The 17,816-nt window shown below is 40.5% G+C and overlaps 1 protein-coding gene across 6 annotated transcripts in view; it reads right to left on the reverse strand.

The window, feature by feature from the left end:
• Positions 1–4,919: 4,919 nt before the first annotated feature.
• The window catches only part of LOC128770028 (inactive dipeptidyl peptidase 10-like), a 51,603-nt gene continuing 38,706 nt past the window's right edge, over positions 4,920–17,816 (reverse strand). For 5 of the 6 annotated variants that reach the window (XM_053884247.1, XM_053884262.1, XM_053884255.1 and 2 more), the window contains 13 exons: positions 17,488–17,535; positions 17,308–17,426; positions 17,133–17,180; positions 13,601–13,699; positions 13,318–13,387; positions 11,761–11,889; positions 11,589–11,654; positions 11,130–11,184; positions 9,759–9,858; positions 9,637–9,695; positions 8,466–8,538; positions 8,304–8,377; positions 4,920–6,635 (listed from right to left, as the gene is read on the reverse strand). In XM_053884247.1, the coding sequence (XP_053740222.1) occupies positions 6,504–6,635; positions 8,304–8,377; positions 8,466–8,538; positions 9,637–9,695; positions 9,759–9,858; positions 11,130–11,184; positions 11,589–11,654; positions 11,761–11,889; positions 13,318–13,387; positions 13,601–13,699; positions 17,133–17,180; positions 17,308–17,426; positions 17,488–17,535 (1,072 nt within the window). In that variant the 3' untranslated portion in view covers positions 4,920–6,503. The remainder of the gene's footprint in view (positions 6,636–8,303; positions 8,378–8,465; positions 8,539–9,636; positions 9,696–9,758; positions 9,859–11,129; positions 11,185–11,588; positions 11,655–11,760; positions 11,890–13,317; positions 13,388–13,600; positions 13,700–17,132; positions 17,181–17,307; positions 17,427–17,487; positions 17,536–17,816) is intronic. The other variant, XM_053884271.1, reaches the window with a different exon arrangement.

Consider the following 17,816-nt stretch of genomic DNA (forward strand, 5'->3'; position numbering starts at 1 on the left):
TTCTTCAGAATCAGAATCAGAATCAGAATAGAATTTATTGCCATGGAAAGTGCGTTGAAATAAAGTGCTTAAAATAAAATAAAATAAAAAATATATATATAATATATATATACATATATATACATATATATACATATATATATATATATATATATATATATATATATATATATATATATATATATATATATATATATATATATATATATATATATATATATAATATATATAAATATAAAATAAAATAAAATAAAATATATAGCATAACTTTTTTTATTTGAGCCATTTTCCCATCCATTGCTTTATTAATTGTATTTTCTTTTATTTATTTTGCCAAATTTATACATAATAGATTGGCTTTTTATATTATATGATTATGAGTGGGGCACTTCAAGAAATAAAACTGTGAAGTAGAGATGTTTTCTCTGCAGAATAGTGTGGGTTTGGAGAGCAGTATCAAACTCAAAAGTGCATGAATGCACACACCTAAAACTGCTGGGTTAAATGATGATGGGTGAAAGCACTAACACAGTGCTGGGCCCAGGGGTTATTAATACCCAGCACATTAGGTTGAGAATTTGACCCAGCATGCTCAGTAGAGCAACCACACATGCTGATGGGTTAAAGCAACATAGGAGTGGTTTAACAGGCGACCACTAGGGCCGAGGCTACAAACTATTCTGACTGTATTGACAACATTGAGACTGCATTCGACTTCTGATGCTTTTTCCACTGGAGCTTATCCCAGCTACTTTAGAACTCCGTGGGAGGAAAATGGAGTAAACCTATGCAAGCACAGAGAGAACGAACAAGTTCCACTTAGTCAAATGACTCTTAAATGATAAAACAAATACCCTTTTAAAAATGTTTTTATTGGTCTGAGCATGCTCATCATAAGCACAGTGGAGCAAGTAGTTGGTGTTGTGTTGAAGGTTTGAATCCTGCTCCTCTCATGTGTCCTCCTATAGAGGAGGCAGCTGAAATGAAGGGGGCGCTGTGTTCAACATGGCGATCATCCCTCAAGCCATATAGAGGTTTAGGGGTGACCTGACAGATGAGTCAAAATAATCCCCCCTTGGTCAAATATAACCCATTTGGCTCAAACTCCACATCAACTTAGCAAATGGACTGGAAAAACAACCCAGCATTTTTGGAGAATATGGAAAAATGTATTATTCATTTCATCACTTTCATTCATTCTGCAGAAATAAAGCAAATACTCAAAAATCTATAGCTCTAGCTTCAAATAAATTTACTGCAAAGATGAAAACAATGACACACCTCATGACCAGGGTTATTTTTAACCACCTTTTTCTCCAATAAAGACACGATCCAAATGCAGTCGTCTCCATGTGCACGTCCATATTTGTCCTAGATTCCTGTAGGAAGTGTATGACATAGATTAATCTCCCGGCCAATTACAGAGACAAAATCACTGGAGCGTCATTAGCCGGCGCAAGGTTGCGACTGACGCAGACTTTCATCTTAATTACCAGTAAGTAATATGTTCCATTAATTTCATTAGTTTGGCATGAGCACACTTGACGATGATTTCTCACAACAAGCCCACTATTACAGCGCCCATACATTAATTACACGGTAGCATGAGCGTTCCGGTAATTGGGGCAGATCGAAGGTTTCAAAGCATTGCCATGCAGCAGCAGGCGTTCTCAGCCCACCTGAGCCAGAGACACAGGGAAGTTTACAGGACGCTACACTGAGATCCTGTCGGTGCGAAGGGCGTAAATATGACACAATTATGGAGCCATAGCTTCCAACGCCATAAAAGCGTGAGGGTTTTAACAAACCATCTAGAAGTGATGGTGAAGATCTGTTTAAAAAACAAGGTGGATCTGTAGGTTATAAATCTTGTAATGGATTCAGGATATTGCACTGAATCAAAAGGTGTGTCTAACTTGGAATTCTGAAGATGAAGTCTGCTCATAGGATGACGCAAAAAAAACTGGAGGAAGAGAAAGAGGAAGCATCGTATTCTGTTTTCAGAAGTTACTCAGAGTTGTGCATGTGTGGTTTATCTGTTCATGTGAGGACCGATTCTTGGAAGAACATTTCCTTGTGAGGACAAGTGGCTTAGTTAAGACCGTTCCTAGCAAGTTTAACCCTGAATTTGAGGATCAAAATGTCAAAATAACAGGGTCATATTATATATTATAACTTTCAGTTTGGCTGGCTAAGGTTAGTCATTTGTTTTAGATGGTCACGTTTGGGGTGAGAGGCTGGGGATAGCATGGAAGGCAATGAGAGACCTCCGTGAGTTCCAATAAAAATATATAAATATATAAATTGGAGCTTAGTTTATGGTGCAATCTTGAGTCAATCTATCATTCAGCATGATAGTTCCACTTTCCTCACAACAATACTGAGTATAAATAATGGCCCTGAGGCCCAGAGCCAGAAAGATCTGAGCCGTCTACTGAATCATAGCGCACTTCACTCATTGTTTTGTTATTTGAGAAGATGGATGATTCTAAAAACAAATGTCTCAAACTTGCGGTCTGTAAAGCACACAGTAAGCGCGTGTCACTTTCGACTGACTGCAGCGGGGACGTGAGCTAATGTCAGGCTGGGTCTGCAATAGTGAATGAATTTGGAACGTCATGCTGGAAGTGTGTGAAAATGTTTGCGCCGCAGACCTTGGATCCCAGTTTCTTGTTAGTGGAGCCCAAGGCTGCTTTTGATGAGGTGACTCATGGATAGGAATGGGTCCACAGAGCTGAACCATGCCGAGGCACATGCCTCATGTCGTCAGCTTCTTTCAACTTCACTTGAAGGAGTCCACAAAGTGTGAAAAGCCCCTAAGAGCTTGAGAACTTGTGCAGCTTTCAATCGCAATAGGGGGTTTCCAGGAGAACAATTTTTGGTCTCAGTAAATACACCACAGTCTCTGGGGTTTCCAAACTCACCGACATGAATAGTGTCTACTAGAGATGGGTAGATCTAGTTTCATGACACAGTATTGACGGGAGGATGAGGCCACCAGATGGCAGACATCAACAGCTAATTCAATGAAACCTCACGTCAATTCCAAACCAATAGCGCCATCTGGTGGCCTTTGAAAATAAGGACACTGTTTCATCAACCCTGCAATACCGTTTCATGATGTCGACATGCCTCTAATGCTCTCCAACTGAGGGGCTACAGCGGCACCTGCTTCTTTAGTCACAAACTGCTCTTCAGGTCTTCGAGTCCTGTAGCATTAATCTGTTTATAGTAACCATGAGGCAAAGGACACCAAGACTGACCGATACTTATGGATCTACTTCCACTTCAATGGCCACTAGTTTCAAGTTTTATTCTAAATAAAACTAATTTGAACAGTATTAACTGTCCTTAAAAATAAATGCATTTTAGTTTATGATTTACAAAGAGAATCTTTTCATATGCTTATACAATAAAATAACAACCAAACGTAAGCTTTGTTTAAGACTCTTCTTCTTTCCTTCAGCTTGGGGGCCCCTCAAAACAGCCACACACTGTGGCCCCTTGGCAAATTTAATTTCTATCCCCAGACTAGACCATCGATTCTCATGTAGGAGATAAAGTGATGACTTGAATTTAAGCCTGGAAACCTCCCAACTGAGAACTTTCTCTCACAGCACTGTGGACACTCATACAGGACTGTGCCGGTCACTCTGAGCAAGTTATGTTCTATGGTTACATCTAGAGTTTTGCTGTAGTAATGGCATTAGAGGCCAATGGATATGAACCCAGTCATCACAGACAAAACCCCAAAGTGCAGCTTTAAGATGAAAAACAAAACGTAACAATGACTCTTACTAAACCCAACCGTACTGACCAAGTTATTTTGAGTTTTTAATCCTCAAGTTAAGGCTTAACTTTGTGGGAACTGGCAAAAATGTCCCCACAGGTAGGTGTGTTTCCAAGAATTACTCCCTAAGTGTTTCTTGTACTGTGCTTGGATGGAGGTGATTTAAATAGTTTTGAATAAAAAATCCATCAATAAAAAGTGATCTGAGAAGTATTAAATGTAATGGACCTGCCTTATTCAATGCAAGTGATTTCTCACACCCTTGTGAGTTAAAGTGCGAAAGCATCTTGTTCTCTGCAAGACAGAACACAGAACAGACAGAAATGCAGTTCAACTATCACCGACAGCATGAGACTAACATGGGACACCAGACCAGGATTTCATTTCAGGGCTGTTGGGCAACAGATGTGCGTGGACTGCACCTATCCACTAGATGGCGCGGTGGCTTCACAAGTTCATGGTTCCAGACCAACTCTTGTTTCGGATTGCACAGCTTGAGTAAAGCTCTTCAGGTAATTTGACATACTAATTTGAGGCAGTGATACCGAACATTTTGAGGGGTCAAAATGCGCCTTTGTACATGAGCCACATTTCCGTCCATTTCCTGCAGCCTATAATTACAGTTGCGCTGTGTCCTCGGCGGAGGAGTCCTTCATATCTCCTCCATAATTGGTCTGATGTAATTAAGAGGAACAGTAAAAGCAGTGCGGGCAAGGGATTTAGAAGGGTCAAGAAGACAGAAGGAAAAGGAAAATGGCTCTGTGTCGCTGCAAGGCTTCTGCCAACACGGACTGAGTTTTAACTCGGGGCTTAAAAAGGTAACTGAAAATCAAACACTTTACTCTGGGCCATGATGACAGAAGGTTAGGATGAAAGCACATCAGGATCTGAAGGGCAGATCAAATTTGGCGGTTTAAAGAACAAAAAGAAAAGGAAAAAAAGGAGCTCCAGGACACAGGGAGGCTGCAATTACACAGTAATGATGCACAAATATTTGGAAGAGCAGGTATTCGTCTGAGGTAATTACAAACATCAGAATTAAACACAGAGAAAAAACAAAAAGATTTAGATTAAACAAAAGAAAGGAGCCAGAAAAAAGGCATGAGTGCACCACAGATGACAGTCGGTATGTATTTAATAACAAATGACAGGAAATGTACAACAGGCATGTGTCATCTGAACACTTCACTCCATGGTCTTCAGAAACATTTTTAGACTGATGAGATCAAATGAAAACAATTTGAACTGAGCTCAATCATCACATTTTGCATATATTTACATTGTCCTTATTTCATATTTAATTTAAAGCCACTTCATTATACTAATATTAATATATAATACTATAATAATGGAAATGTTTCCAGCAGAAAATCAATTTTAAGCATCAACATTAAATATAATACATACATTTGGACATCTATTAAAAACTGGATTTGAAAATAAAAACATTTCAGGATGAGTCCTTAAAAGCTTTTGCTGCCTAAAAAGAGAAAAGAAACAGCTGAATTGAATGGATTCAGCTTCAATATAAAAAAATGAATTAGCACGCACGGCTATCAGTGAGCCGCGCAGAAGGCAGTGGTTAGCGCTATTGCTGCACGGCAAGAGTTTCCCTTGACACCTGGGGTCACAGTGTGATTTCTACTGGGTTACTATAGCGGTAACAAGCGTTGAGATCAAAACTAGCTTGAGACAGAGATAAGCTTGTGACCACATAACAGTCATGTACATACACTTGGAGCAATGTTCCTCTGTCACTAGAGGCCAGTTTCACACTCATTTTGCTGACCAGCAAGGATGCCTTTGACCGTAGCTAAATCTCAATCTGAATATCTTGGTTCAGCTGAGTCACACATTCTGGTACGGGAGCAAGTGTCTCGCCAAAGCATCATCAATAGAAATAAGGAAAGAAGCTGTTGCAATACGTCACTGACAGAAGAGAGATCAAAGGACTACATCCTCCTTCCTCCAACGTTCTACTGTGGTCGCACGAGTCAAGTGAATGCATGCGGTGTACAAACTGGATATCAACGTGGCGCATTTAAAGTCATCTGTCGAGGGGGATAATGTCAGAAGAAGTCACGAAGGATTTCCTAGTTCCTTTCGGCCCAGTGCTGTCAGGTTGTACAACACTAAACTTTGATGGGAAAATCATTATACACACATTTTCACACAGTTATTATTTATTTTTGTCATGATATATGCCCATATATTATCGGTATTTATTTATTCATTGTGTTGTGTTAGATGTGGCTTTTTTTTTTTGGAGCTTTGTGTTTTTACGTATGGTGACACTATGTGAAGGTCTTTGCTGTTTGTTGTCTATCTTTAATGTCTTGGGTGTCTGAGTCTTTGTGGTCATTGGCTGTTGCTGTTGTGACATGTGACAAATCTGCAGTCAAAAAAAAAAAGGAAGAAAATAAAAGGCCGTGTCAGAGCAGAGGAAGCGACATCACAACATTTACGGCAAGCCTAAAAATGATGGCTTATTCCATCAGATTATAGTGCTAGTGAAGCCTCTACACTGAAGTCAGTGCCATTCAATTTGACAACACTTCATGACTCATGGAGCTTTTTTCCAACAGGTGAAGAGAAAACAGAAACTAATCTTAATTTTAGATGTTTTTTTCCCTTCTAATTTGGTGCTACAGGTAGAAAATCTATACACACATAAGGAGGGATCAAATAAACACTGATAACATCTGCTTTGTTTTCACTCATCCTCTTGTTGTTGGTCGATTAATGAGGAATCTCCCAAAAGACAGCCTCTGAAGTAGCCGATTAAAGAGTGAGTCAGCTGGATCCGGCTGCGCTTTGACAAGAAGTGCCCTTCGTCAGGGTAGATCTGTCACCAAAAAAAGAAAAGCATGAATGATTTATTCATAAAATCATTGATACACTGTTATTTCAATGGTGCTTAATGCCTAAATATCACCCCTCCAGGGTTAGATGGGTTTTCAGTGAGTCCAGATCACCTTCACCTTCACCTTCACCTTCTTCTGCCGCTTATCCGGGGTCGGGTCGCGGAGGCAGCATTCGGAGCAAGGAAGCCCAAACTTCCCGGTCCGCACAAACCTCCTCCAGCTCCTCCCGGGGGATCCCGAGGCGTTCCCAGGCCAGAGTGGAGACATAATCTCTCCAGCGAGTCCTGGGTCTTCCCCGGGGTCTCCTCCCGGTAGGACATGCCCGGAACACCTCCCCAGGGAGGCGTCCAGGGGGCATCCGGATCAGATGCCCGAGCCACCTCAGCTGGTTCCTCTCGATGTGGAGGAGCAGCGGCTCCACCCCGAGCTCCTCCCGGATGACCGAGCTCCTCACCCTATCTCTAAGGGTGCGCCCAGCCACCCTGCGGAGGAAACTCATCTCAGCCGCTTGTATCCGCGATCTCATCCTTTCGGTCACTACCCAAAGCTCGTGACCATAGGTGAGGGTGGGAACGTAGATCGATCGGTAAATCGAGAGCTTCGTCTTGTGACTCAGCTCTCTCTTCACCACGACGGTCCGATACAGCGACCGCATCACTGCCGCCGCTGCACCAACCCGTCTATCAATCTCACGCTCCCTTTTTCCCTCACTCGAGAACAAGACCCCGAGATACTTAAACTCCGCCACTTGAGGCAAGACCTCTCCACCAACCTGGAGAGAGCAAACCACCGTGTTCCGGTCGAGTCCAGATGTGAGAGTGAAATCTCAGCTCAGACGGTTTCTGCTTCTACAGTACAACCTTCACTTAATTTTGTACAATTTCTTTAGTGTTTCTACTTTCACAAACCACACGATTTATACATATTCATTTTGCTTATGATAGCATTTCATTTTTCAGTTCTTTTGTCACATTTGAAATTAGTACACACCACAAAAAGTGGTAGGACTAAATAAAAAAAAAATCTAGTTACTTCGTGGTTTTACAATTCATCACGTTTAATGTCATTTTAATATTTGACTCCATAAATTTAAATTTAATTTAAGCTAAAAATCGTAGACATCAGGACGGAATGGGTCCAGTGAAGGGCTCAGAACAACACTTTCTATACTGAATTAAAATTAAACTATTAAAATAAACTTCAGTTTTCCTGAACTTTTCCATGCATCAGCAGGACCTCATTCAGTCTCCTTCAACATGGACGTTTTGATGGTAACATCACTTTGTATAATGACAGGTATTAAAATAAAAACTGTCATTGACATTCTTTTCCTTTCCATTTTCAACATTTCTTGACAATACTTTTGAAATAGGTCCATCCGAGTGACTTCAATCATGTCCAACAAACAGTCCAAGTCTGGAGAGGAGTCTGGACAATAACCTGTTCTTAAGATGTAGAAAGACAGTAACTCTCAAAATAAAAACAGCTACCCATTTTTTGAAGAGAGGCGCTTGTTCTTCAGGGCCAGCATCTTGAGAGTCTGGCTCTGGAATCTTTTAAGCACAGTGATGTAGCCCGCATTCAAACCTGAAGCCTTGTGCACATTACCGCTACGCAGAGAAGCCACTAGTAAATGAATCACTGCCCACCTGCATGGTGTAGTTGGCTCCGATCTTTATCAAATGTTTGATGAGCTCTGCTGAGTGCTGGAAGTGAACGTTTTCTATGGAGGAAAGTGAAAACAAAACAGTGACATTTGGATTAAAGGCAAGCAAGTGATCCAAAAAAATCAAAAGAAAAGAGGAAAGCACCGTCCGCAGTCCCGTGCGCCAAGAACAGAGTTCCTCCCTGGAGACCCTTCATGTTGGGCACCACTCTGGACGTCTGAGAAGCAAGATGCATTCAAGGAGATAGAAATGATTGTCAGCCCAGTGCTTTGGGAGGATAATGGTTCCAATAGAGGCAAATATTTAAAGATATCTTTCGGGATTTCAGAGATCACACAGCAGGCGAGGCAGGCTTAAACAGATTTAGTCCTCTAAAGGTCGCGGAGGGATATACACAGACCCACTTGGTCTTTGCAGCACGCACTCCTGCGCATCTGCGGAGGAAGAAAACTCATCATCGCTCTCAAAACTGGTGACTCGTGTTGTGTTTTTCTGTCACACAAAAGCCAGATTGCATTTAGATTTATTGCCAGAGGTGATGGAGGATGGATCTGGCAATCTCAGGTCGCAGGACTTGTTGGGGGGAAATCATTCATCCGAGTATCTGTCTGTCGTTTTCAAAGTCAAGATGGATGTCAGGCTGATTGTTTGACCACAGTGCGGCTACGTTCACTTCTTCTTCCTATCATCATTTTAATCCCAGCCATCTCCTGCTGTGTGAGTCACAAAAATAGCAAACTCTGGCCCACTTTTATGCACAACCCACTTTGGAGGGAAAACACTGTTTGACAGTGACCCACACACGAAGGACGGTTTGCATTTATTTTCCACAGCACCTGTGGCAGTTCCCTTGTTTTCTAAATGTTATTTTCCCCAATCCTAGCTGCTGCAAGTGATTATGGAATCTGAAGGACAGGGCAGTACCAGCTGCTTGGACGGAAAAAAATCATTGAAAATATGAAAGCAATAAAATATGCTCTTGCAAAATGAAATGTTCACGTTATCAAGTACAAAACGTATGGATTAAAAGACAAGAATCTGGATCAATTTTATGGCACTAGCAATATTTAACAGTAGTAATAGCTTGGTTAGGTTTCAGAAGCAGTGTCCTAATTTTCAGCGCTCAGTAGGTGGCGCTCCTGGTTTAAAACTGATGTGGGGTTTCGTTGTTATAGTTGTTCAAAGACAGAGCTTATGCAGCAGACAGTACCATCTAGTGGCCTCTGAAAATACAGACACTGTTTCATAAAACCCATCCGTACTTAACGCTGCGAAACATAACAATATAAGGCCTTGATGAGTGGAGGGGCCGTACCTGGTATTTGCTCTCCTCAGCAGAAGGGAACCCCAGATATCGCTCTGAGAAGGCTGACGCTGAAATAAGAGCGAGGAGGTGATGTGGGAATTCCTTTTCATGATTATATCCGTCAACCTTACCGTACATGCTCCAGTCAATGATCGGAGACTGAGCTGCAGCACATCTTATCAGCTTTTGGTTGGCCTTCAGCATCATGAGCGTGAGGTAGCCCCCATAGTCCTGACGAAGAAGCAGAGAGCAGAGTCAGAGCACGATGGAGCTCAGGCACCCTGCTTTTATTTCTCTATGCTGAACAAAGATGATTGACATGAATGGAAATAAGAGCATGTGAAGAAAACAGGCAGACAGACTGCACTGTTTATTAAGTATAATTTCTGAAACATAAATATACACAAAGCCAGAAAAAAAGGGGTAAAATGTAAATAGAACACCTGCTACGAGGGGAAAAGCCAAAAACAATGTAAAGGCAGCAGGATGATCTTTATCACTAGTTGTGCTCAGTGTCTCTTTAGTTTTGTCATTAATGCAAATATTCAGATAAAAAAGTGAAAGATAGATCACGTTTAAAAAAACAGAAAATAGGAGGACAAACACTCAAGGCCTCATTAACAGTTGGTTGCTCTTAAGTTATGAATTGAATTTGATGTACTGTCACCACACAAGTAGTAATGCACCCAAAATTCAGTTCCCAAAATGAGACGCACAAGTCAGCTCACAGGGGATATGCATGTTTACAACTCCCTCCTGATCATATTTAGGACTTACTGAGACACGCAGATGTGCAATGTGCTCCACTAAAACCAACCACAACACCAAATACTTATGTGTTGGTAAAGAAACATCAAATAATGTAAAAGCAGGATTTAAATCCAATAATACTGTAATGCAACTAATTGCGTTACTGAAGTCACTTTCCCCAAACTGTTTCAAAAAACAACCAAAGCAGTCTGCGCTGTCTTTTTCCTACTATAACAGGGTAATGTGACAGACACAAGCAAGAGCATTCATTTCCCAACTCATCAGCAATATATGAAATACAGAATAAGAAATAAGGATTGTTGTCAATAGATTACATTTCATTTTTATCCCAATTAATCACACCAAAGCTGAGTTAAATCAAATTTATCTCTCATTTAGCATCTGTTTCCTGTGCAACTAAAAGGAAGATTTAATCAAAACAAGAGCGGCCAATAATGTTTTGCGCCTCGGCTGCTCTGGAACCTCTTCAGCACCTCTGAGGATATGTTAAAGAATGTCCTTGACAATATCTGTTATGGTGGGTTATTGTAGTAAACAAATGTTTGCACGAGGAAAGTATTATTGGACACTGTGGGGTTGATAACATCCTTCTGTAAGTTACATTTAGAAGATACAGATACAGAATGTGAGATTGATTTGCCATTCATCACGAGAGAACTCAGCTTCAGTGCGATTAATTCAGATTTATCTACTGATAGCCATAGAAAAAAAAAAAATTCTTGGACACAAACCTCTCCAAAGACACCAACACGTGTGTGATCGATGAATGGCAGCTTCACCAGATACCTGCAACACACATGCAGCCAACCATCAGCCAGACCAGGAAATCCCATTTTTAGATTTCAGTTTGCGCATTTTGCTCCACCTCCACACTTATCTCAAGCTCTAATCCAAAGTGAATTAATGAAAGTGTTTTCTCCTCACAGATAAGCATGTGAGCAACAGTGAAGAGGTCTAAGGTGAAAGCTGTGGGGAATTACTGCTGCAACATGTCGGCTGATCACGCGAGACGCAAGAGTCTAGCAGTGAAATACCTCCTATCATGTGAGAGCAGTGTCTGCTTAGCCACTGAAACTGAAACATCTAACTTTCAAGTTTGAACAAAATTCCAACATATAAAAACTCAATTAAGACTCATAAAAGTGTAAAGACTATTCTTTCGAGACAGAAAGAAACTCAGACAGACGTACTCCAGGGCAGCAATCTGGTCTTCTGTATCCACAGTGCCGAGCTTCTGATGAACTTGCTGAAGAACCCTACAGACAGATGATGACTCATTAGTTACATGAATACTACAAAAGGTCGACAGCGGAAGGGCATTTAATAAGTGGGAAGTTTAAATGAAAAGGTTTGGACGGACACCTTTGGCCTCTGAAGCCTGACCCTCTGCCATCGAGCCTCGCCACAATGACCTGCTCTGATCCCACCAGCACCCAGTCCCAGCTCACGCTGAACTCCTCTGTCACAGTTTGTGCACCGGGGGAGGAACCACTGCGGAGGTACAACAAAAAAAAGACACAAGTGTCAGATATATGTAAATGGTTGAAAGAAAATGCTTGGTGAATTCTTGCAGTTTAAAGAGAGGCATGCCAGCCGAGACCTGAAGGTTAGAGCTCATGTCGCTCTCAAGCACGTACGGTTAGAAGCCTTCAATTTATTCACTCTTTTGCGTTTTTTAAACTTGACTGAAGAAGAACATTTCACATATAATTCAAACTTTCGCTACCTGGATAACTGGATTGGGATTCTGAATTTTTTTCAAGAAACGATCCGATCCAATGAAAGCATAATGAGTCTGTCTACATGACAGAATCAAAATCAGAATCAGAATCAGAATCAGAATCAAATTTATTGCCATGGTCAGTGGGGAGCCCACTAACTAGGAAAGTGTTTTGAAAAACGTGCAGTCAAAAAGTAAATAAATAATAAAATAAAATAATAAAAATTAATTAATTAATTAATAAATAAAATAAAATAAAATAAAATAATGACAGAATTTTTGTTTTGTCTTGTCCCAACTCGATCTTGGGCCAAAGTCTTGATCACAGGCTCAGGGTCTCAGCATGCTGTTGACTCGTTCTTGGGTTAACAGCACCAGTCTGCAACTCAAATCTTTTAACTCGCAACATGTGCTTCGGTTATTTTGCCCATTAAGGAGAAGATCAATCCAGAAGTGGAAGTGCTGCGCAATAGCAATTACAACTTGCACACAATGTTAAATGAGCCACTCAGCCCAGGCTAGTGAGAACCTCCAGTATTTCTGTTTATTTCATATATTTATCTATTTTTCGGTGAATACTGATGTTGTCGCTATACATATTCTTACATCTGAATTGCGCACACATCTTTATTACGGATGGGACCAATCTGATCCAATAAGGTTTTTGACAGATCGGGAATTGTCAATGCCACCAGGGGAGATCCAAGAGCCGAGTCTGAGCTTCACGTTTTCAGCTGAAATCTTTTCACATGTCAGCTGCTCTGCAGGTTCACTGCAAACTGCGTAATGGATTTCCTGTACATTGGTGAGAGGCAAGAGACGTGCCTCATTGCTCGCTGTGCAGCGGTCTGAGACGTCACCTGAAAACAGGCAGCCATTGAGCATGCAAGCGTTTATCAGAACGCACTCGGAGCAAACACTCCCTTATTTCAGACCTGAAATGTGCTGTTCTGTTCTATTTTATTTTATTTATTTATTTATTTATTGTCAGCACTTTATTCCAAAGCACTTTCCTAGTTGGTGGGATCCCCACTGACCATGGCAATAAATTTGATACTGATTCTCATTCTCTAACCCTTATGGGAAGATAGACAAACATTTCTGTATTTTAATCCAAAGTTCCAAACCCAAGGTGAAGAGGAAACACAAGTATGCAGAGAAGGAAGCAAGCAAAGCTCAGTAAAGTGGAATGGACTTACACAATTAGAAGAAGACCATAAAGGAAAGACTCTGAGAAGTCTGGCGGATAGATGAGCTTCAGAGGCAGCTCTGTCAGAAGAAAGACATTATCTAATGAGGAGGCGACCAAGAGAGTCAGGAGGACAGTATGAGACAAACACACTCTTCTATACAGTGGAGAGGAGTCTCGCAATTAATTAATGTCAAGGATAATATGAGCAGATCAATGCCCTCAAGGACAATGCCCTCAACAACAATGACATCGAGTAGCAGCACTAAGTTAAAGGAGATATTTTCCTTTACCAAAGTTTTCATTCGAGATCATTCGGATTTCTCTCCCAATAGTACGTCTTGTTTCCAGCGCCGTCCACAGGGGGAGATTATCCTCCATGATGATGTACGCTGGGAAAACATGAAAATAAATGAGATGCTGTTCATCTGGAAAACTACACAGTCACTTTCATTGACACTTTGTTCAATTAAGACTGCAGTTCAATGCTAAGGTTCTTGATAAATGTTCATCTTTTGCATTATATTAGATGAAAAGCCCCCGACGTTGATGATGAGTTGAGTAACTGGAGTTATACTGACACACAGGTAGAGATGATTGAAATGAATCATGTCCCTCACAAAAGAAAACCCTTGAGGAGGCAGCTGATGAATGAGAAGTAGACATTGCACCAGGTATTAAAGGCAGTGTATCAAATTCAGTCCATATATCTGAAAAAAAGTGCTGCAAACAGTGAAAGCTAAACCATACAGTGTCAGAAAAAAAACAGCCAGAATCAATCATGATTCGAACCAGCCATCTTCTAACAGTCAGCAGTACAAACCACAACCCCGCCATACTGTCATGGCCCCTCCCACCATGCTTTTAACTTTGTCAGCTACTTCCTGCTCCAGTCTGTGTCTTGTCTTCACCCTCATACATACTGCAATATTGAACACATTAAATAAAATAAAAAGCATATTCATTTTTCCCTTCTTCTACGGTAAAATGAAGCAAAATTATTTCTGATCTAAAGTAGTCCTTCACACGCAATGTCCCTGAGAGTCTCTCCTAGAACGCCAAATGCAGTGCAGCAGGTAGGCACAGACATTGGGTCACTGAACAGCAAGGCATGAAGGGTATCTGATATATTTCAATGTCACACAATGTAGTCAGTGTAATTCAGTGTTACAATGAAGTGATGTTTTGCTGGTGAGAATTGCTTGGAGTGTTTTGAACTAGCGTCTTGCTAGGATGACGTGAGTCAGATTAATACACCTCTTCATCACAATGTACAATTATTAACATGAACAAAAATAAGTACACTCCCATTGACAAGAAAGACTAACTTCTTTTCTGAGTTAGGGCAAATTTTAATCTCACTGAATTGCGCAGCAGAGTTGACTTACAATTAATCGAAAATTAATCACACTTTTTAATCTGTACTAAATGTAACCAGAAGGATGATTGAAATTGATTCAATTTGCGATTTAAGCCTTAGTGTAATTAAATGAGATTAAAAGTTTTAATCTATTGACAGCTCTGATCCTTGTTTGCTGTTCTGATCCAGAAGCGATTTTACACTCATCGATTAGCCTTGAATTCAACAAAGGTATAAGTAAGTAAACTATATGCATTAAATAAAAAAACACCTGACTCAAGCGCAACATACAACCAATTGTACCACAATTAATAAAAGCTTTTTTTTTTATTGAAATGATGATGTTAGATTAAAAAAGGTGCTAAAAAGAGCAATCTGCAGCTTCGAAAAGTGGGGTTTGACATCACAACTGTCAGTTGAGTAAACATTGCTGTCTATGTCGAATTTTGTGCCTGGGGCGGCTCTGTATCCCCCGCTGTAGAAGCAGGCATGCTTTTGAAACCAGAGGAAAATATCATCACGTGATAGGAATTCTGAAAAATTCGTGGATTATCGCTGTTTGTCGATGCATTGATTGCTTTCATCTGACTGATGTGGTCAACTTCAAATCAAACAGATCGACCTGTGGCTGACCGCTTCCCAGTTGTCGGCGATTAACATGAAAACATTCTCTCACCTTTAGGTCAGTCAAATGCATGGAAAGCAATTATTATTCATTGTGGTTTGTTTTATAACTCCTTTCCGCAAACAGCTAAAACAGGATTGAATGTAACACAATTATAAATCACTACAATAGTCAGTATATTGAGTATTATATTGAGTATATATTATACAGAGAGCATGCACTGTAATTTCTAATCAACCCATGGAAATGATGGTCAGGCAATGGAAACATCTGAATTTTATGATGACCAAAATGTGTTTGCCCCTGCTCATGTCAAGGTGATGCGGCTCAAATCCTGACTCAGTGACTGACTATTCATGAAATTATGCTGCCAAAAGATATGAATGTTATGCAATAGAAAAACCTGACAAGTGTATTCCACACTTACAATTGATCCTGTCATGATAATCAATACGTGAATTAATCGAAGAAGAATAAAAAGTGAACTCAGGCATTAAGATGGCTTCGATTAACTGCCATGTGCATGTTTGCTTGTTTGATTTCTTCTTCTCCCTTCTCCAACTGCAGTCGATGGTCGCGGCGGACAGGAGGCGTCACTCTGCATCGGCCTTAGACACGTCTCAGGGCACTTTTGTAACCCAGTGGAATGAACAGAGTGATCCCTCTTGTCGGTCATGTCAGAGTCAATTGTCTTACAATGAAAGCAGAGTTCAGCCAGTAGCAAGAAACACAGGGGAATCACATGGCAATGTAGAATAAAGGGAAGAAAAGAAAGCTAGTTATAAAGCCAAAATCACAACCCCGGTGTGGGAATGTTTTGGCATCAAACCTACGGAGGACAACTACTTGGACGAGCTAGTTTGTCGACACATTAAACATTCATGCCCACCAACCATTTTTACTAAGTAAGGTTTGTTAACAAAGACTTTGAATGCATTTTTTAAATTGTAGTTTAGATTCTTAGCTTTATTTTTTAGATATTTGAGTTATTTAAAAGACATGTTGTTAACTATGGTAAAAGTACTAACAGAGGAAAGAATTACATTTGACCAACATGCTTGCGTTGTTATTGATACATTTTCATTAAATGAGTGGTGACTTTGGTCTAAAAATACTGTTGTCAATGACTGATTTGTGGGACATTAAAACCATGAGCAAAATGTATTATTGTGACAGGCAGATTTATGATAGCTGCAAAGGCGCGAGAATATTTTCATGTTTACTTTCACTGTCAACACAAAATTAGTTTCCTAAAGGTCGAGAGCACGGCAGTAAAACAATAAGGATCAAGAATTTTTCAGGGTTTTGTCAAATGAAAGACTAAAGCGTATCAACAAACCGTTTTAGTCCTCTAATTTTAATGAAATGTGGTGGATACACAGCCACAGGCATGCAATTCGGCATAATATCGTCTTTTCCCTCCTCACACCAGAGTCGCAGTAAAGCCAAATGGGAGGCTTGCTCTGTCACATTTTCTCATCTTAGCTTTCAGGAGACCTGTCCTATTCATCCATACTTTCCCTCTCTGTGTTTTTAGTCCTTTGTATCACCTGCTTTGTGGTGGGTGTGTCTGTGTGTGTTGTAGGCACCACATGTAGGCAAGAAAGCCCCACTGCCGCCTACCGTAGTGGATGAGTAATTACAATTATTTCCAGTTTAACAATGAAAAAGCAAACAGTAGTATTGTCCCGTCTATTTGTGTGACACTGCTCTGGAAAACGTTTTTAAACATCAATAGTGTTTTGGTTTTACTACCTCATCCAAAACATAAAATGAAAAAATAGTCTAACATAACGTATATTTCGTCCAAGAATGTTCAATAAAATTTAAAAAAACTCACAGTCAGTATCTTCCAAAGCCAACAGCAGCACAGTTGGAACTCCAGGACCTGAAATAATGAACGGACATCAATATAGTTTGTTTCACAGAAAACAGCAGATAATTCAGACACAGTGATCTATTTGAAGTGAATGTTATCAAATAGAAGTACATTTGTAGAAGCTATTGGCCAATACCTTTGCAGTGAATGATAGCTTGCTGTGCGTCAGGACTGATTTGTGCATCAACAAATAGACAATCCTCCTTCAGTGCACACGTAAGACATCGGCGCATGAAGAGGCCAACGGTGGACACGCTAGAGTAAATGACAGAGCATTATGGAGGAGGCCCACAGAGAAAATCAGAGTGCATTTTACCTGTATAAATGTCTCTGCTGTGAAGACTCCTCTGTGCTCAGGAAATATCTGTGAGGAGGGAAGCAGAGCTGCTAAAGTGGGACAAGGTCATCGATTTATCACGCAACCACCTCCACAATGTCACTGGCCAGCCATAAACACAGATTTCATGGACCTGTAGATTTATAAAGTGCGACCTTGCAGTGCATTGTGCATTCACTTCCATCATGGCAGCAATGAGCTGGTAGTAGTTAAATAAAAAGACCATAATCTCCTATTAATATACAGTAGTTCACTGGCACAAATCAAATGCACTAAAAAGCATCTTGCCATCAGTAGTGAGAGGTTAG

The sequence above is a fragment of the Synchiropus splendidus genome, chromosome 1, assembly GCF_027744825.2.
Source record: "Synchiropus splendidus isolate RoL2022-P1 chromosome 1, RoL_Sspl_1.0, whole genome shotgun sequence".
NCBI classification, from domain to species: domain Eukaryota; kingdom Metazoa; phylum Chordata; class Actinopteri; order Syngnathiformes; family Callionymidae; genus Synchiropus; species Synchiropus splendidus.